Raw genomic sequence first — 21,265 nt, forward strand, 5'->3', positions numbered from 1 at the left:
ATGAGGATCTGGGGATCGAACCACAGTATCCTGAGTCTGAATGCCTTTGCTTAAGCAGGCACTTAAACAGCTGAGCTATTGAGCAGGCCCCTCGTCTTTGGCTTCTTGACCTAGGCAGGTGGTGCAGCTGTGCCCTACCTCTTTTATTCATCTGTAAAAGTAAAAAAATGTGCATAGCAGAGAAAGATGCTGTGTATATTGGTAATTACTTTTAGTCTGAAAGTCCTCTAAAACGATGGTAATGACACATTTGAAACAATTCACTAAATTTGTCCATGTACCATGTTACGTTTACAAACTTGCTTCCTGTTTAGCCAGTCCAGAAAATCTGTGGATCTTCTCGAATGTTTTGTTGTGTATTCCTTCATCAAGTATATATCGTCAGTTAATTTAGAAACCATCCTTCCTCTATCATTCATCAAAACTTCATTACTCTGTGGTTATTTTACCTTAAAAGAATTCTTTGTAAAGAAGGACTATGGGCTGCCAAACAAAATTCCCTGCATTCTTTCTTCTTTCTGCTTTTGAAGAGTTGAAGATCAAGCACTAAACCCATATGTGCTCTGGTTTGAAGAATAATTGAGCGAACCGTTATAACAGAGGGCCTGGAAATACCTGAAGGTAGAATGAATATTTTATACTAAGCCAGTCTGCTCCAAGCTCTGAGAATATCAGGCAGCATAACCTCAAAGGAACTAAGAAAAAAAATGAAGGGAAATGCTTTGGGCTTTAGAGCTTTTCATTTCCTGTGAGCAACACATCGCCTTTCCTGTCTCACCTCCTGTTCATTGTCCTGGTGGAATCTTCCTCCTACTTCCTTGCCTGTGCCTGGAGCCAAGTCCTCACAGGAGGGCAAAAGCTGTGAGCTGAGATTGTGATAGACAGAGCAGGTTCAGCTGGGCATAGTTTGACTCCTTCTATGGAAGGGCTGTGGTTATCTGGTAGTGGACTGTGCCTGTGTTTAGGGGTGTCTTGATTTATAGAGATGTAAAGTGGAATTGGGCTCAAAGACATCTGTTTATTTAAAAGGCCTGTGAGGGAAGACTCTGGTTCCCCTCCTTTTTTCTGCTATCTAAGTGGAACATTGCGTTAATTGGTTTTGAAAAGGGTTGAGAAATTAAACTGGCCTTCCCACTACCACCTAAAGAAAGCGGGTGACACCTGCTGTGTCCTGGTTGCCACCTCTAATGAGTACTGTGAATGGAGCTCCTTCTTTATGGAGGGCTAGCATAACCTTCTCAAACCTTTCCCTGGACTGGTATCCTCTCTTCTTGGCAGTTGGTAGCCATGAGCCAGGGGACATACAACATCTAGACAAGTACAAGAAACACCATCTTCAGTTCGGATGGGCATTGGCCTACCAGAGGCAGGTGGTAGGTAGAGGGAAGGTCACCAGCTGCTAGGTCTCTAACATGCACTGGCAGCTGAGGAAGGTCATGCATGCCTTTGTTCTCTGGCTGTGACCAGGGACTCTGGAGTGACCACAGCTTTGTCCCTAGAGTACACCTGAAAATACTGCACTAAGACAAGAAGGCAGTGCTTGATGCTGGCATTGGTTAAGGATGTAAGTGTGCAAGGCCAAGCTTTTTCACTTCTCCACCTATGCTTATTTGTGAGGTTGTACGTGTTTTCTCAGCGCAGTCGAAGACAAGTGTTCTGTGATATGGTGACATCTGTATATACCAGTCTAGGAGCCATGCTAACCTCATGGTTGTTTGGTAAAATTTGCTTCCTCTATCTACAATTGAATTGACACCAGCAGCATTCTAGAGTTCCCCACACAGAGCTGGCTGTGGGTGAGTTAATCAGCAGTTCCTCACCATGCCCTAGGTCTTCGCCCACCTCCATGAAAGCCAGGGCTGTGTTCTCACTTTGCTTCCTGCCTGGAGTTACTTCATGTACAAACCAGTGACAGGGTGGATATTAGCACTAAGCATTATGTTGAAGAGTTTCACTCTTCATACATTTCTTTCCTTTTTCTGCATCTCACACCCAAACTATCACACATTCCCCTGCTGTAGAACATGATCACGGGCTTTTATGGTCACTATTAACAGTAACACAGTCCCTGTTAAAGATTTCAGGAACCCAGGTTGTATCATTTCAAAGGACTGGTTATAGTGGTCAAGAACATGTAAAGAAAAATATTATTTTCAAAGTATCATAGTGTTTGTGATTGTAACAATTGCAAACCCAAATTGCACATCTCCCTTCAGAACTGCAAAACCCTGCAGCTCTGAAGTGATCCGCATTCAGGATATTGAAGTTTGAGCCAGCGACCTTGTTTCTTTGCTCAGATTCTTAAGGTCCTGCATCTGGGAAGAGTTTCAGTTTTCCTTTTGGATTTTGTTTGCTCTGGGGATGGAATGCAGGATTTCACGTGTGCTAAGCAGCTACTACACCTCTGCTCTATGCCTGCAGCCCAGGTTGGGAAGTGTGTCGGCCTTTTGGAGAGGTTCTCCCTTTTCTCCGGCCTCCTTCTCCTGCTTCCCCTCTCCCACTCCCACTCCTTCCGTGTCTCCCTCTTTCACCTTCTGCAAACTCCTTCCTTTTGCCACTTGGCAAACAAAATCAAAACCACACCAAGACCATCCCAGCCTCCCCATTTCATAGTAGGCTTCTTTTTTGCTTGCAGATTAAAGGAAGAAAATAGAGCGAACATTCCCTATTGGCCTCGCACTTGAATGAAGTATGTCCGTACCTCTTCCCTAGGTATATTTGAATACTTACAGATGGTCAGAGATTTAAGAGCAAATGTGACGTATACATGCAGCACTGCAAACCCAGACAAGCCTAACCACCCACCTCGTTTTGAGCAGTTGTCATGTGCAGTTGCCAAGCCCTAATCAAGACTCTTCTATAATGTCACATACTAAGAAATGAATAAGTGGCATAGGGTCCCACACCAGTAGACACTGAGATGGGGCAGTACAGGTCACTTCTTTAAAAATTTCACAGGATATAAGTAATGACTGAAGGGGAGGCAAGACATGGAGGGACATGGGAAAGGTCCCCTTAGCCTCACTCATGCTGTAGGCTTTTTTTTTTATTTTAATTTTATGGAAGGGTCTATAGGGTGTCCAGGGTCTCACTACTAGATAGGACTTGGTGTGATCCGCCTGTTTACAGCCTCCAAAGAGCTGGGATTACAGGTGCATACCACCACACCCAGTCTCAATTGCCATCTCAGCTCGCAGGTGCTTTAATCCACTGAGCTATTTGGCTAGCCCAAAAAGCCAGGCTTCTTTCCACAAGTCCTCCATCCCTGGGTATTTCTGTGGATGTTTAACACTGCACCACTTCTGGTTCACTTACGTGTGGGTGAAGCATGTGTTTAGGCCCAGAAAATAGCTCTTTTTTATTTTTAAAGAATACAAAATAAAGATATAAAGAAAAGACAAAAGAATTAGAAATGTTACAAGATTTCACTAAACAAAGTAATAGGAATTCAACAATGGTTGCTGTACATGATGCTATCTTCAAATTAGTTGTTCACATTACCAGATATGAATGTGTAAGATTAATTTAAAAAAATAAAATAAAATAAAAAGATTTGTACTAACAGTGTTTGGACAGGATATCATGTCTGCATCTTGTACTAGGAATAACCACTATGAAGACAACAATATGTAATATATTAATTATTGAAACTGTCCTATTAATCAGTTTTGAAACTATCTCATTGCTGTTTCTCAATAAAATTGATAAAAATAATAAAAAATAAAAAGTTATAAGAAATTCAAAAGAAGAAAAACATCAGAGGGAAAAAGAAATAAGCATTAACTGCTCCTTTCAAAAAACCAGCAGAAATCGACAATGCAATTATCCAAAATGTTCTACGCATGTACCCAAATCCATGGTTTCCCCTCCCTATGGTTGTCCTTTTCCTTATCCCAGCACAAAATAGCTCTTGGGCAGAGTCATAGTTATTAGCAGCACTTAGGCCAGAGCCTTCAGCTCTGAAGGTGAGCACTCAGAAGCTGTGGGCGCCGGGAGTCCTGGGGAAGGGTCCTGCACGCGGAACTCATTCTGTGCAAATCTGTGCATCTGCAAAATGTAAGCAGAACGATTATAGCTTCTGTGTTGGTAATCATCTGAATATATACCACTAAATGCAATAAAAATAAGTCTTATGAATATTAATTCATCACAAAGTCAGATACACAGTCACGTAATGACTTGAAATTCTTTGTAAATGACCATTTGAAACAAGAGCTTCTTTAGGGAGAGATGTAAGGAATTTTTTTTTTCTATAAGCTGTTTAATCAGAATGTGATTTAATGGGCAGAGCTCCTTGGCTCACCCCTGCAGGGGCTGCCCTAACTCTGAGGACACCCAGGTCCCTATACTTCCCTGGGGGCCACCGCCCTCCAAGCAGGTGGGGAGCAGAGTTGTCAGCGCCAGGCTGTAGCCTGTCTGGGAACAAAGGTGCAACCTGCTGAAGGGGATCTTGGAGCACTGCCATACTCTTGTTGTCACTTTCCCCTTGCCTGTCTTTTTTTTTTCCCTTCTTTCTTTTTTTCATTGATTGTTTTTATTTGCAGGAGGAGTTGAAACAAATTTTGTGTTTTTCTTTTTGCCTAAACATGAATCATTCAAGTAAAACCAATGTAACTATAGAAATGTAGAAAGTAAGGGAAAAGCACAACCACCCAAGAAGCAAAGTTCGGGGGGCAAGAGGACCCTTCCCTCAGGGTTGGGGCTAGTTTGTGTTCATGAAATCCAGTGCAAGCCCCAAGTGGGCCTATGATAAGTTCAGTGGGGTGGAAGGGGGAGGTTGAAGATGATGAGAGTGGAACAGAGAACTGAGAAGGACAATTTACAGCTGAGTAGGGGCCTCTCTTGGGGGGAGCCCTTGTCTGGCGGGGAGAGGCACTGGGAAGGAAGTTGGCTAGTGAGGATCCCCAAGGAGATTCTAAACATCCCACCCCACCCCACCAGCCATGCAGAACCCTACTAGCGTGGAGAGTGTCCCTGGGGCTATGTCCCACTGGGCAGGGGAGGTCCCCTTGCCTGTCTTTTTGTCTTTGAAAAAGAACAGCTTGCTTTCTTACTCTGACTCTAAGGCTTGGAGCTAGGATCCCTGTTCCTTGAACTCTTCTGTGCCTCTCCAGCCTTGGGGATGTTTCCTTTCAGTTCATCCATCCACTTATCAGTCCTTATTGAGTGCCTTTTGTGTGGCAGGGCACTAGTTGTAGGTACCGCTGACATAGAAAGACATGAGTCAAGCAATGTTTGCACCTATGAAAGCTCTATTTAGTGGGCAACATCTACAACGAATGAAGAACCCGAATCGTTCAGATCTAAGACCTATGAAGTAAGCAAAACACAATAATATGGAGTTATTCATGGCCATAGTCCGTTTTTAACTGTGAATTCTTTAATGTGCCACAACTTCTTTATAGGTATTTGCTGCAATGACATAAATACTTGTTGACATATCTATCTTTATAAACTGTAATACTGTTCTAGTTGATTGTCAGTTCAATCATTTAGGATTCATGTGATGTTGGATTAAGTCAATACCAAAATTATATGATTTTGATGGAAAAACATGATTTCTTACCTATGGAAGCCTGAACAAATGCCACAATATAGTAGATGATTCCCTGATAAATGTTAACCAGAAGCTCTCCTGGAAATGCACAAAATAAGCTCACCCTTCCTTTGTTCTCTAAAATCCCTTCAGAACCAAGGCAGATTTTTCTAGCCTTTAATATTCCCCCGGTCCCTGTTGATCCTTCCCACTCTGGCCTCACCAACCTCCTATCTCTCCCTTAGAAAACTATCAAGGATTAAGTCAGTCACCCACTGACAGCTAATCACTCTCAGCCGTGTCATGTTTTTTTATGACAGCACAAGGAAATACGAAACCCCAGTTATTACTCACCCTGTACACAGAGCCCACCTAGGACAAAGAATGACTTGGCTGAGTCTCCACCAATACAGGATGCTTTGCTTTGAATTATATGGCAGCTGATCTTGCCTAAACAAATGAGCTTACCGTTGTTTTTAAATGGTTGCAGGGTGTGTGTGTGTGTGTGTGTGATTGCTAATTGCAGAGCTCCTGAATTAATACTTGGTAGCCTCATTACATTCTTTATATAATGGAAAAACATGGTCCGCAAGAGATAGCATTATCTCTCTCGAGACATTGAGTTACATCTACAAATTAAGGTACAATCACGACTACCCTGTAGACAGTAGGTGTTGAATAAATGTTAGTTTACTTCTCTTTTCCAGTTGACCTAACCAAATTACTCATTCAATTAGTCACTTAGATTTTAGCTAAAGTTTACAAGATAATGATGGCAGGAATTTTTTTAAAAAATTCAAGTTCACTAGGTTTGGTTTTATGGATGGATGGGTAGAATAGGGATTTGTCAGCATTGTAGTTCATCCTTCAATTCAAAAATGTTTGTCCCTAAAAGGCCTGAAATGTTTATAATTGGAAATTAATCCTCTGGTGTCGAGTCACTGTCATTTATCTAGTAGTCAATATAAAACATTAAATATTAGCCTATTGATATATTAGCCACTACATATAAATTAGTTTCTAGTAGATTAATGAAATATCAGCTCATTATGTTCTAGACAGTGCTTAGAGGAAAATCGGGTCACCCAGCCACCACCCCTACCCCGTTTACTATGTGGCTTTCACTGAACTGCTCAGTATTTTCTACAGTTTTGAATTAGCACCCCACCATTTTAAATGAGAAGATCTCCACACTTCTCTTTGTAAATGAAAAGAGTTGACCAGACTGAGCTCTTGTTCCTGAGGAAAAGAGCAGCCTAAGGAGAAGCTGCCTCCTTGCGGGACTGTGTTTCTGGTTGTTCCAGCCCTATCACACTTTATTGACATGGAGGGCAGATACAGGTGACCAGCTACCATGACCCTAAAGCTGTTTCGATTTTTCCCCACGGACTCAGGCCGTCCTGCTGCTCCCAACACCACTATCACTTCTGAGACAGAGAGGCTGAGATCGAAGAGAGGAAGGAAGCTGAGAAGGGAGAGCACCCCTTCCAAAGGGGCTGTCATCTTAACCGATCCTTAAAGACATTTTATTGATAGGACGGTTGCCACATCTTTGATAGGAAGACACAAAACACAGGACATGCAGACAATCTGAAGATGGTACCTTTTCAGATGTCCTAGCCTTACTAGGGTTTGACCAGGTATTAAACCTGAGGTCAGAGGTTCCTGGCTCTGACCTCACAGCTGTTGCTTCCAATTTGGCCAGCAGAGGCCCTGGGTACTGCAGGTACCTGGGGCAGCTACTGTAGAAGCAGCGTCTGGGGTGGAGATAAGGACAGGTTATCAAAAATAAGCCTTCTGATCCCACGAAAGGAGGGTCACACCTCTGACTTTGCAGTTTGCCTTGAAATGACCCAAAGGACTCTGTTAATACTCACTACAACTTCTAATCAAGGTCAGTCTCTCTTGTGTTTTCCTGGGTTACAAGCTCAGAGTTGAGAAAATGAACTGCATCTAATCTTTTATAAATAAAACTGAAGGTTATTTTAACAGCTTATCAGTTAGCAATAAAAAGGTACTTGGTTAGTTTTCTTAGAGGGTGGCTTTTCATGAATACCTGATTACCCCAATAAAAATCTTCCGATGCTTCTGTGAGTTTGTCATGCTTTAAGTACCACTTAAAAGGAACCAAAAGATGAGAGATATGTTTAATCCTGTAACTTTTCCTCAGCATTTATTTTTGGAAAACCCATTATCTCCCATTAATATCTTACAATTCTTGGGTTCCCAGTAGACTTCAGTGAGAAGGATACAAGAAACCAATTCAAAATAAACTGTTTTTGAGCTTATAATTACAGTCACCCAATTCCATTTTCATATTCTCTGAGAAGATTCATTTTAATGCTTCCTATGTCTCAGCTTTTTAAGTACATAAAAGGGCCTGGGAGATAGCTCAGCAGCATAAGTTCCTGCCTAGCTAGTGTAGGATCCTGAGTTCGATCCCTGGTAAAAAAAAAAAAAAAAAAAAAAAAAGCACATAGAAAATGATTCCTCTGGAGCCATAAACTTTCTTCTTGTAGTCACAATAAAACAAAATGATAATTTTTATTCATTTCAGAACCCTAATGATTGGAAAAAAGGGGAGACCTTGTCTTCTTTGATGGTTGAAAACTATAATTTATTGGATTTCTTATACATTTGACTGTGCATACTGTTCTCTGAAGTGTTTTACGTCTGATCTTCCAGTTGCCCTGATTTCCCTTGCTTTATAATTTAGGAGACAGGCACAGAGAGGTCAGTAGTTTGCCTGGGGGAAGAGGCCAAGTTGCGGTATAAATTTTAGAAAGTGTCCCTGGCTGCTGTCAGGCCCTGCTTTAACTTGAACTGTCACGGTCTATGTAAAGAGAGACAGTAGGGTGGCATTGTCCACCACTTGAGAAACAGAAAGACAATTTTGTACAGTTTGCAAAGCATAATTCGCATATGGTTTGTATCAGTGGTAGCCCTGGAGTTGCTGAACGTACAGCAATGCAGATATACATTATGGGCCTGCGACAATGGTCCCTCTTCCACAAATGCTTTCCCTCTTCGTCTTCATAAGCGGCTCTTAGAGAAACCGGTTGCCCCCAGAAGAGCGTTTACATAGGTCTCACCGCATATTTGGAATCAAAGACAAGCATCCTGTTCTCACGGGTTAACTTTATAGCTTCCTATGACAGCTAGGCAGCTCCTCAAGGTGAACTACACCCTCAATAGTCCCTTATTTAGGGCACAATAATTGAAGACTAGCGTTCTCCGAATTGAGCTCCGATGAGCTGGAGGCAGGCTGCTCACGGGGTTAACTCCCTGGGCCAAGAGAGCATGGGGCCGACCTCTCTGGGCTGCTACAGGCCTAGCTGGAAAGGGCGGCTCCCTGTGCTGCAGGGCGCGCGGGCGGGCCCTGCAGCTGCCTCTGCCTCCAGTGGGGCACGAATCCTAGTGAGTAAGGAAGGCACTCGAGCGTTGAGGTTGGCCTCAGAGTTTGCCTGGCAGGTACTAACCCACTCACTCTCTGCACTACAGCGTGTGTTGTTTGTACTGTAGAGACCATTTTGTGAGAGGAACAAAGAGGAAAAGCATGTATCTTAGAAAACAATGAATTAAATTTAGACAAATATTGAGCATATCTGCAGAGTAATTCAGCAGAATAAGAGTTAGGGCTTTAACTTGGGTACACTTTTTGTTTTTTTCCTTTGGTCTAAAATCTTCTTTCTGAGATGCCAGTTTCTCTAACTGGATAGGAAGCTAACCCAGTTCTGAGGCATGGCCTTGAGGCTGAGTGAGAGTGAATGAACTCCCGGCCCTGATGCCCTCCCTCAGAGCTCAGTGTGCTGGAGTTTAGCAGCTTCATGACTCTGAACCTTTATCTATTTCAGTCTCTAAGTCACCTGTCTAGTATGTGAAAGGGCCATTTAACAAAAGCTATTGTTGTTTTAATTTGGCTATTCAAACCATGGTTGCCTGTTATTCTAAATTTGCAAACTCATTTGTTCAGTTATTATTAAAAACAAAAAAATAATCAATGAAACCCGCAGGCAGAATACTGATTTTGGTCACCAAAGGTGGCACCCCCAATTTCCGTTCCTTTTTCTATCATCTATGACAGACAAGGAACTGGCTCATAAGTAAGCTGCATGTGAGGAAGGCCTGATGCTTTGCGTTTAACGAAGGTAATTTGTACTTATCAAAGTGGCACAGAAAATACCACTCTATGAAGAAATAGTAAGTGTGTCTCTGTGCCTGAGCCACATTCACTTTCCTCACCAACCCCATCTTCAGGACTCTGCAGTTCATGGGAAGGGCTCTAGTCCCCAGTGCGGAAGGCCTGCAAACTTCCCACGGGCCATCATGACACTTGAGAACTGAGAAGTGAAGCAGAGGGCTCCAAAATCTCAGGTGTTTACATTTTCTCACTTTCAAAAATTGTCAGGTGAATCTGTTTTTATATTTGCATAAAGCCTTGCGGGCCAAATTTAATTCACTGTCGAAGAACTTTAAGTATGGCGGATTATTGCAGAAGAAGTGTGGCCTGCTAATAAATGATTTCAGTAGTAGCCATGTAATTTGAGAAACAAACTAAAATCTGTAAAAGGATCTTTTACAGATTTTTAGAGCAAAATGCTGTATAATATGAAAAGTGGGCTCATTTTAATATTTTGGATATGGAATAGAGCAAGACCCACAAAAGCGTGAAAACAGCCCTGCTATGTATGATAATATATAAATATATATGTCGCTTTTAATCATCACTGTATTTTAATGATAATTTATAGTTAGCATAAGATAAACTTTTACAGAAAAGGTTAAAGAACTAGCTACAGATATAGCTGAGAGTCAATCAGGGAGTAATTTAGAGCCTACAGCAATGCAAGTCATTGAAAACCTGTCAGCTGAATGAAAGCTCGTACACTCTGAACTTAGCGGAGAGGTTTGTATTTTCTTATATCACCTCTCCATCCAGCATAGCCCTCTGCCCTGAATTAAAGCAGCATCTTGGCATTTTATCTCGGGCAGCTCGTTGGCCTTACACACCCCACACAGAAGGACCAGGATAAAGATGCCATGTTTTTGCAAAACTATCAAGCAAAGCAATGTCTTTAAGAAGTCCAGGAACACACTAGAGCGGTTTCTCTCAAAAATGATAGTTCTGTGTTACGTGAGCATTTACTTGGCTCTCACTACATGCCTGGAGGTAACCCGCTGCCTTTCACCGCAGAAGAACACAGCTAGACAAGGGCAGCTCAAGTAGTATCCAAGTCTCCCGCCCCTCCTACAGAAGCTAACCATTGTAAAACTTAACTGCAAGTACAATACACCCATACAAATTGTTTTTATAAAAAAGGAAGGAAAATTAGTCATTTGCAGACAAGAGCTGGCAGAGCTAAAACATTTATTTACCCTTGAACGCCGTACTTCTGTATATACTTATTGCCTGGTGTGAAGACACTTGAAATAGTTGAGCATCTTCTTTCTTCTAAGATGAAAACAATGATTATCTATAATCATTTCAATGTCATCCTCACACAAAACTAGTTTTGGGCACCATAAGTTTATTCATCTTATCATTTTTATCTAGGATGGCTGAACTGCGATTTAATATTTTCAAACACTATGCTATTTCCTGAACTATATTGATACTTAGGAGCAACTTTTGCCTACCATAATAATGGCAAGTTTATAAAACATTCTGTTGGGATGCTGCTTCCACACTATCTGCCTTAAGGTACTACTTTTCCCCAAGCAACTATTGCGTTTCATGAGTGAATCTCAGTCCCAGCCTAAGACCTGAAGCATGCTACTTACCCACTGCTAGACCTCGGTGTGCTCAGCTCTTTCATGAATGAAATAATAGCCCCCTCCTGATGAGTTTATTTTAAATGTTAAATGAGAGAATGGAGCATCTTGCCTAGCACCAGACAGGCACAGGACAAAGGAGATTTCTTGTCATCTTCAGGTCTCTTTCTCTTAGAGCCAGAGGCCTTAGATATAGCCTGGATTTTCCATCTTTGTCAGTGGGGAAAAATTCTGTATGCTTCCCGTCCCTCACCTGATAAATGTGTATATAATGGTTTTTTGTGTGTGTGGTTAATTAACATAATATAAATATGCTAATTAATGTAAAACAACTATTGTGGCTCTAAACAGATTCTCGGAGAATGTTGGTCAGAATATAGTCTTCCTTGTCAGAAATAAACTATTTCATTCACAGATGGATGACTTTGGCAGATGTTTCAGCATGCTGCTAGTATCCACCAGTACGCAATTATTCTGTGAAGACACGCAGTGACGCGTGCTGGAATAGTCACTCCTTCTAAATGAGTTTCCAGAAGGTCCCTGTTGGAATTCAAATAGTCTGGGATACACAGCGTATAATGGCTTCTCCAGATGAAGGCCATTTCGTCTCACAAGCTAGGACAGAATCTTTCCCTTTCTGCCAGTGGTACTACTGCGGGTTCAGGCCAGCCTGCCACTTCACCCTGTCCATTTCCTCAGCCCTTCAGTTCCTGCTTCTTTGCGGAAGTGTTTTTCTTTTTCTTTTCTTTTTTTTTTATTGTAAGGATATTGTAGGAATTCTGTGTTGGCAAAGAAAGTGTGTAAAGAAACTCTCAGGCATGGAGGTTTATGAAAGGAAAACAAAGGCAACACTCAATTTTTGAAATCTAACTCCAGCCATGAAGCAAATGCCACAAAAGGGCACAGGAAGAAAATTTGTAAAAGGCTTATCTGCCACTGTTGACCAAGGATTTATTGTGTTGTTAAGGAAACAACCTAGGAGCCAGATACTGTGCTAGGTGCTGTGGATAACAGATGACTAAGCCCTGTTTTCAGAGAACTCACAGCACTCAGGAGCGCTGGGTCTAGCTCTCGGGATACAAGGATGGCCAAGGAATTCTTTTGCCTTGGAGCTTCCAGTCCACATGAAGAGAGCTGTGTGATGATGGTTTTGATAAGGACTCTGAAAAGTTAGCCTGAATATCAGGAGATCTGCATAGTCATGCACCTAATTCAGACTGAACAGAAGCAAGGCCAAAAGAGTGGACCCCTGCCTTAATTCCTGATCCCCTAAAATATAAAAGTAAAAGAGAAGGAGGTAATTCTACCAAAGAAGTAGATGGAAAAATCTGGAAATAATTGAGCTTTGAACTCCAGATGAAGCAACATGCCTTCTTGTTTAATCTCAGAGGAATCCTGGGAGGATGGCAAGTGCGTAGAATGGCCTCATTTATAGAAGAGGATGCTAAAGCTCAAAAGGGTAGTGTTTCTAAGTGTCATATGTGTCAAAATCAGTGGCTGAATGGTGGCTGAGATATTAGCGTCCTTATGTTCTCCACTTCGTGTTGCCAATCGCTAAAAATATTTTATTGCACCAGGGCAAACTTGACCATCCTAGTTATTAACTCAGGGTGTTTGGAGACTGAATCCAGTGAGGGAGGCTGAACTTCTCAGCTTGGCCTTGAATTTGTTGATTTTTAATCCTACTTTGGTCAGATCTCATAGTCTGAGTAGCACACATTCTCAGGAGGAAAAGGCTGGGAGAAGGTGAAAGATTTCCCAGATGATGTAACAATGTGAGTAGATTTGGGACAAGGCTTGTAAGATGGTGTGGCTACGACTGTAAGGGAGGAAGCCGTTACTCAGGCAAGGCTGAGAGACAGGTGGTGTTCAGTGGGGAGAAGTTTTTGTGTAACACAGAGAAGGCTGGAATTGACTGAGTAAGACATAGTGGAAGTTTTTATTCAAATAATTTAGCATTTAAGTATCAAATAGTGCCATATACTTTTAAGCTTTAATGCTGTTTTACTCTGAATCTCAGCAACTTCAGTTTGTCCACTTTTACCAGTAGGAGACTGGTTGTCAAAGGTTGGTAGGACATGGAAAGAGAAAGTTATTGTTGTGTGGATACAGGGCTTTAGCTAGCGAAGATATAAAAAAGTTTTAGAGTTGGACCATAGAGGGGGCTTGTGAGTGTACCCTAGACTGCTGAGTAGGACACTTAGAAGGGCTTAAAATATACTTATTTTATGTTTCATGGATAGAGCCACACTAGAAAAGTTTACTATTGAGCTATACTTGGAGTTGATATATAATTATTGAATAAAGATAATTTTAAAATATTTATTGTTACATAGACAAAAACATAAATTGCTGCTTTTAATATGACAGAGAGAGAAAAAGACTTTTCCTATTATATTTTTCTTTCAAGAAAATTGTCCAAGTCAACAATCATACAATAGAAAAGTGAAAAGTACATTCTGTCTGAGTGAAACAGAGGGATTTGTAACTCCAAGGCATGACACACAAAAACACAGTGGGACAGGAAGTAGTCAATGACTTAACTGAATGAGACGACAATACCGTAGAGCAGTGCCCCTAGCACCCTACAGGACACGTTGTAAGATGGTCCATTTCCAAAACTCTGGGGGGATTATATAAATGCATGTGTAACCTTCACATATGCACAAGCCTTTCTCGGTATAGCTTACTGGCCTGGCCTGCGGTACAGAGGCACCAGGATATGAGGCAGGGAAGGAGAAGACCAGTCAGCCAGCAGCAAGACTGAAAAGTGCTTGAGAATTAATTCATAAGCCCTTCAGCTCTTCTTTTCTGCTTATGCTAGAACATTAGGAGGCTGACACATATCTCCCCTCCAAAAATAACAGAACTACCCCTAATTAAAAATACTACACACAGTGGCATTTCTGGGGAGTCGCAAAAGTGCCTGGTAGGTACACCAAGTGGAGGTCCCTAGGACGTGGGTCCCATCATAGAAAAAGAGCCCATACTGCCTTTCTGGGCCTTCATCTGCAGGTATGAACTGGGATCAGCACTCAGAACAGGAGTTTGAGGGGATCTCTTTGATCACAGATTGATTCCAGTGCTTCAGGTACTTCTTTTATGACATTCTACTATTTCAAAATGATGTTACATTTGTAGAAATCCATTTCTTAGCCAGCACTGCCTACCAAGGTCATCGGAGCACCATGTGTTGCCTAGGTAACAGGAAGCCAACATCACTCATGTTCAGAGCATGACTGAGACCTTGTCTCACTTACTAGCTAACAGACTCATGATGTTACCGTACACACATACACCCACCACATAGTATGTATGGGTAGAAATTAAAAACATAGGCAGTGAAGTTAAACTATGTAATCCTGGATATCTTGGAAATTCTAAAATTTGCTATGTCTTATGCATATGCCCCTCCTTGTGCTAGAAAGAATGTATATAAGGTATATACCATTTTTAACAGATCATTCACTATCATTGTTCACCTGAGGAATATGAGTGAGTTTTTTCTTAAAAAGTCCAGCAACTTGATACTGGACTTACTTTGTAATAGCTTTCCCCCATCACACACATGCACACACATATACACATGCATACACACACACACACACACACACACACACACACACAGAGTATGAAGAGCAAGCTTCAAAATGATATGTAACTGGGTTCAAATATTTTTAACAAGTCCGTGGTGATCCTTGTTGGGAATTAGTATTGTCAAATCTGCCTGGCAAGGAAGTGAGATGAATATGTAAGAATGTATAGTATGCATAGCACTCGGTTGATGATTATTCTTTATGAAATAGGAGATCTTTATAATGACAATTATTCTTTATGAAAGAGGAGATCTCAATCTAGGAAGCCTTCAAAGTATACTACTCTGGAATTCTTGGGAGTTTACTGATTTAGGAAGTTGTTACCACTGAAATCCAACTGCATATATAGTGAGTGTAACAAGATGAAAAGAAATTCTAGGAACCTAAGAAAAATTTTCCGTCCATGGAAGGAACATACCACAGTGATGCTCTGTCATGAGGAAGGGCTGCAAGAGTTCAAAGTGACTTGTTCCCATTCATGTCGCACACAATGCAGAATACCAGGAAGCTGCAAGGACTCCAAGGCCATGACTATTCTGCCTAAGATGGTAGTTTGACCTATCTGCATTTCTGAATTAAAGTACGTCGCACAGAACTAGATATCTTGTTAGTCTGTAATATGGTTGTGTGGAATCTGGTGATGAAAGGATGAAAAATGTAGATTCCTTGTAACCTGAAAACAAGAGTTAACCCAGAAGACAAGGTTGGGTATGGGGCATAGCAGTCCTAAGTGATAGTATCTGAGGAAACAGCTTACACGTGAAACCCTGCCCTAATGCTCATCCCATTGGTTTCAGTTAATTAATGGTATTAATTAATGGTTCTTGAAACATGTCATTATTTCCAAAAGCTACATTCATCATGAAATAATGAAGAAAGTAAATCATGTCTTAGTGTGGTCCTAGTCTATGTATAATCGGTATTTTCCATAGGAGAGTTGCCACATTACCATTAGGTGCACCAGTAGTTGTATGATAGAGATTTTAGGTGTATTTTGGACCTACTAATATGTTTATTCTATAATACTTCTTTGTATTAGGTGAATGGCACATCATGCTTATTTACTGACTATATGCATATAAACTGCTTATTTTATTTAAATTTTTAAAAAAATGAGTCAATGAAGAAAAATATCAATGAATGATATTCCATCAAGGAATGGATTGTTAGGGGCTGGCCAAATAGCTCAGCAGATTAAAGTGCCTGCAAGCAGGCGCAGGGGCCTGGGGTTCAATCCCCCAGCCTGCTGTGCTGGCCCTGCCCCCGGGGCACGTTGAGAGGGCAATTGAGACTGGGTGTAGTGGCTTGTACCTGTAATCCCAGCATTTGGGAGGCTGTGCACAGGTGGATCACTATGAGTCTGATCTAGTAGTAAGACCCTGAATACCCTGTAGACCCTTCCCTAAAATACAGAAAGAAAAAAAAAGGAATGGATTGTTAATAGGACAGAAATAATTGGTGTACAAGTGACTGAAGCTTGAGAAGCATGTTATGTAGTGTTCTAAGTCAAAAACTGTAGAACTGGCCAACTCTGCCACGTCAGACATCTGGAGTATCCTCCACTAGCGTACCATCCATGGACATGGGATGCCAACGGGCATATTGCAAGCTGTCTGCACAGCCTTCTACAATGAAGTGCATTCAGCAAATTCTGAGAAGTAATAGCAGCTGTGATCACATGCACATTCTCGCAAGTCTCGCTGAAGGCAATGGCTTTTGTAAAGCCCGGTCTCCTCTTACTCAGAGATTCTCATGGTTCTGTATGCAATCCCAAGCCTAGATACGACCAGGAACCTGGAAGGTAGTGGCCCCTGTCTTTCAATCTGAGGTTTTCAGAGGAAAAGCTAACAGATGCTCAGACTATAGAATAGTATTTTAGAAATGTTCATGTGAAAAAATTGTCATATAATGGAGATAGTGCTATAAAATTGAACAAGTACTATTTCTGTAAATGCTATCACTACCTTAAGCAGAAGTAGAAGCAAAAGTAATTCACTTTAAAAAAATGTAAATGCTTTATTAGTATATGTTTGTAACATTTTATAATCATATTCATCTTTTAAAAATTTATATCTGAAGGGCTGGTGAGATAGCTCAGCAGACTAAGTGCCTGCTTAGGCAAGCATATAGACCAGGGTTTGATTCCCAGTACCGAAGCTGTGCCAGCCCCACCCTTGGGTGCACTGAGATGGTGACCAAGTCCAGGTGTGGTGACACATACCTGCAATCCCAGTGCAGGGGAGGCTGAAAACAGGAGGCTTACTACAAGTCCAATCCGCATAGTGAGACCCTGTACCAAACACAAAGAAAAACCAAGAAAGATAAAAACTTTCTATCTGAGTAGCCTGGAATACTTTGCATCATTCACCGCAACGGCAACCTTGATGTACCAGCCTAAAATGTTACGAGTATTCTAGACATGTGTGTACAATGGCAGATTCTTTGCTTCAATGTTTTCTTTGGGAATAGGGGTGATACCTTAGTCACTGCAGGACTGTTTTCAGCATTTAGCAGATGCTTCAAGATATGTTAAGGTGTTCTGAGGAAGAGTCTTGAAGTACAGGAAATTTTGAACAAGTAAAAAATTGGGCCAAGGTCTTCAACATGGAAGAAAGGAGTGGCATTAAGCTAAGTAATCCCGCTGGCCCAAAGAGCCTCAAGGGACATTAGAACACAGGGCTCATTTCTAGAGCACTTACCATGTAACATTTAGACATGGCACTATGTGATCATTATCATTTTTTTTTTTCTGAAATGACAGGCAGATGACTTTTGGTAGACCTTACATTGGGAGAAAACAGTTACAGATAAAAAGAGCTGCTTAATTTTACCTGGTTTACCTGTTTACTTCCTTGTATCATGGTAAAACTCTAAGGAGAAAACTGTTAAACTTCCTGTCTTAAGTCTTCTCCATAAGCCTTATGAGTTTCTAACATGATGCAGTTAACCTGCCTTAAGGGGCCAGCAACATACTAAACATAGGTCAGAACTAATAAGGCATGAATGTCGCTGGGCAGCCAAAGGAAACTGAAAAGCTGAAGAGATAAGCCACTTTCCGGCATTTACTTCAAAGAGCCTTAAGATGAAACCACGACTGCGCCCCAAAGTGTAACCAGAGGAGCTGAAGGGCTTCTTGCAAGCAGCGGCCCAAATCTGTGGCAGACACCTTACTGCTTCAATTTTCCAAGTTGTTTGGGGGGGGTCACAAATGCACTCCAACATTCTGCCTACAAATGCTAAATAAATACCGAGTTTACGTCAGACTAGAGAACTGATGCCCAACCTAATGTTATTCAAGGAATCGGAACACTTCACTGATTTTCACTTAAGAATTCACATCCAAAATATTTGAAGTCAGCACAGTTGGAGGAAGACGTACATAGGAGCGAGGGTGACCCAAAGCATCTCGTGCTAGGGCGGACCTGTGGGAATCAGCTTTGGCTATCGGTACCATAACAGAACAGTTATTATTTCAGATGTAGGCTGAAAGGCAAGTCTTAGTCTTACAAATAAAAGACATTCACAGGGTGTGGGGTTTTGAAACACCCCTAGGAACTAACAAATCAGGAGTCTTTGTGTATATAAATGAATCCATATACATATTGTTTTTTTAAAAAAACAACACAACCAAGGTTCAGAAAACATTGAGCGAGTGAGCAGGCACAGTACATGTAGCTACTTGTCTAGCAGAGGTACATGAGATTTTTCAGCATAGGCATTCCAGCACTACCTGATTCGAAGTGCCTGCCACACGTTCCTGAGTTTTTTAGGAGGCAACGGACATCTCCACAACCAACCCCACAGAGTGGCAGTTAAATGTGACCCCAAGGAAGAGTTGCTAAGTCTCCATACCTTCAACTCTGCTCCCGGAGAGAGCATGTGAGTTTTCAGTGTTTAAGTGTGGTGCTTAGAGAAAATGACTTTTTAAAACAATAAACAAAAACCGTGCTGGCAAGGGGTGTGTTCTTTATATAAAGGTGCTTACAGACTCTTACCCTGAATAACATAGACAACTCATTTTCCAAAGGAGGAAATTGTTTTATAAGTCTTGCGCCGTCTCTGGGCTGCTTGGCCGGCTTACAGTCCTGGTCTCTGGAGCTGGTCTGCCTCTTTGCTTTGTGAGTTTCAGCAATTGACCAAGCCTGGCTGGGAGCTGGCTTTTTTTTTTTTTTCCCCCCCCTCACTTCCCTGTGATGTTTTGAACTGCCTGCTCACAGACGTCATTCAGCCCTTGAGGAATAGTTTCTGCCTGGTGAGATTGAATGATACAGTTCTCATTCACAAAGGCTTGGAGTCAGAGTCTAAGCGGGAGACACAACGGAAATGACACTGGCAGGTAGATCAGCCCACCCCAGTGCAGGGTGGAGAGCTCTGTTCCTTCCCCACTCCTGAGCTCCACCTAAATGTCATTTTCCTGTGGTCAAGCTGGAGTGAAGCTTCTTGACAGCTCTGCGTGTTACAGGATCCCACCGTGGTCATTTTCTCTTCCTTTCTAACCGAGCACCTTCCGAGCTGGGGAGCTGTAAACCTGTTATTATGGAATTGCAAAACAGAGGGGATCAAGTGACCCTTTCAGTGTGCTCTTTTCCTCTGTGACCCAGATGAAGAATAGATTTTCTTTTTTTTTTTTTTTTAAAAAAAAAAACCAAACAACTTGATTCCACTCTTGGCAATGCAAGACAGAAGAGAAACTGTCACTTCCAGAGAGGCTAGCACCGGAGTAAAAGTATGAGGGACACGGCTGCTGGAGCGTAGAGCTTCCTGTGAGACAGACAGGCACAGGAGGTGGGCTCCAGACCCAGGGGTCTCCTCACGCCAAAGCCTTGGAACCAGAACATGTAAAACCTTTGCAAGACATGGAATGTATTAACTAGAAGGCTTGAAAACTCTTTCTTTTTTTTCCTATTTTTTTTTTTTTTTTACTTCTTCCAAAATGAGCATTATTATGAAGCCAAGATCCCGGTCAACAAGTTCCTTAAGGACGTCAGAGGCAACTTGGTAAAGTGCTTTTTTCCCTGCTTCCTTCTTTCTGTTTAAAGACTAACAGGGTGCCGGATGGTTAGTAATTAAGGCGCGGTGAATGAGGTTAAGATTTTGTGACAAAGAGCAGGGTATTTTCGCTGGTTCTTTTTATTCTGTTTCCTCCCTTGTCTTGCCTGTTCTGCCCCAAGAGGCACTCGTGTTGTTCTTTAACTCTCTGTGGACTGCAGTAACTTAGCAGGTGATAAGCCCTGAAGAAGCCGTGAAACCAGCAGCTGTGTGGGGAGTTCTGGAAATGAAAACTTCTTCGTTTTGGTCTGGATGACTTGGTTGCTCGGGTTTCCAACTTCCCTGCTTGCTGCAAGCGACAGGCTGTGCACGCATCTAAAGCCTTGCACGCTGGCACGGATGTGAATTAATCATGTTTTATTTCTTTAATTGCACACATGAAACTAACTTGAATATGAAACTATGTAGTTAAATCTATATCAAATTGCTTATCACAATGTTATCGCTTATAATTTAGTCATATTCCCTGTTAATCATATTTTTTGGTAATTTTAAGGTTGCTATTTTTGGTAATTTTAAGGGTTCTCATTTTATTATGAGAGAGCACCTTGCTAGGTAGTGCAAGCATGCCTCGAATTCGTAGCAATTGCCCTGCCTCAGCCTCCTGAGTGCTGGGCCTAGAGGCTTGAGCCGAGATACCTGGCGATAGTTCTACCGTATTAAATGTTTGTTTAATTCAACGTATCCTAATATTAATTCTACTATTTCTCCAGTGCTGCTTTGATAGGCTCATAATCATATAACCCATCAGGAGAATTTTCCAACAAAGTAACTTTGCTGTCTAGAATAACTATTTATAGTACGTATAGCATTTCAAGGTTAATCTTATTTGTCCAGTGATTGTAAATAATTACAAGCTCACCTGTTTGAAATAGACATAATGATGCTTCTCACAGGAGAAAAAGGAGCTGTGCGTGAGGGCAGATGGTCTGGGGTAGGAGGTAAGGAGCGGGGTAAATCTGGACGCATCTGCGAGCAGGCAGCTGGCTCAACATTCAAATCATTTCCTTGTCAGAAGTTCAGCCCATGCTTACGCGGATGGGCGCTCGCTTGCTGTCAGTACCTCGTACTTCACAGTGGAGCAGAGGGAGGCATTGCTTCTCAGGGATATTTCTAAGGAAGTTTTAATAATTTGCCACCTCTAATGCTTGTAGCTGCTTGTACAAGAATATACTTGATAATCCACAGAGCTTATTTCAAGATAATTTTTTAATCTATAAATATATTCATAAGGTCATCTTTTTGCTAAATGACAAATGCTGGGAACCATTTGGAATTATTTTATGAGTTGTGCCTAGCCTCATCTAACTCT

General features: G+C 41.7%; 1 protein-coding gene across 6 annotated transcripts in view; it reads left to right on the top strand.

Annotated features, from left to right (window-relative positions):
- Positions 1-21,265, top strand: part of Pde4d (phosphodiesterase 4D) — a 1,527,171-nt gene that overhangs the window by 1,232,628 nt on the left and 273,278 nt on the right. Inside the window, exon 1 of one of the 6 annotated variants that reach the window (XM_004623074.2) lies at positions 19,163-19,902. The exons of the other annotated variants lie outside the window; for them this stretch is intronic. Within the exon in view, the coding sequence (XP_004623131.1) occupies positions 19,838-19,902 (65 nt within the window). The 5' untranslated portion in view covers positions 19,163-19,837. Of the gene's footprint in view, positions 1-19,162; positions 19,903-21,265 lie in introns of those variants that run through there. 6 annotated transcript variants of the gene reach the window in all.

Source organism: Octodon degus, unplaced genomic scaffold (genome assembly GCF_000260255.1).
Source record: "Octodon degus isolate 3935 unplaced genomic scaffold, OctDeg1.0 scaffold00001, whole genome shotgun sequence".
In the NCBI taxonomy this organism is placed as follows: domain Eukaryota; kingdom Metazoa; phylum Chordata; class Mammalia; order Rodentia; family Octodontidae; genus Octodon; species Octodon degus.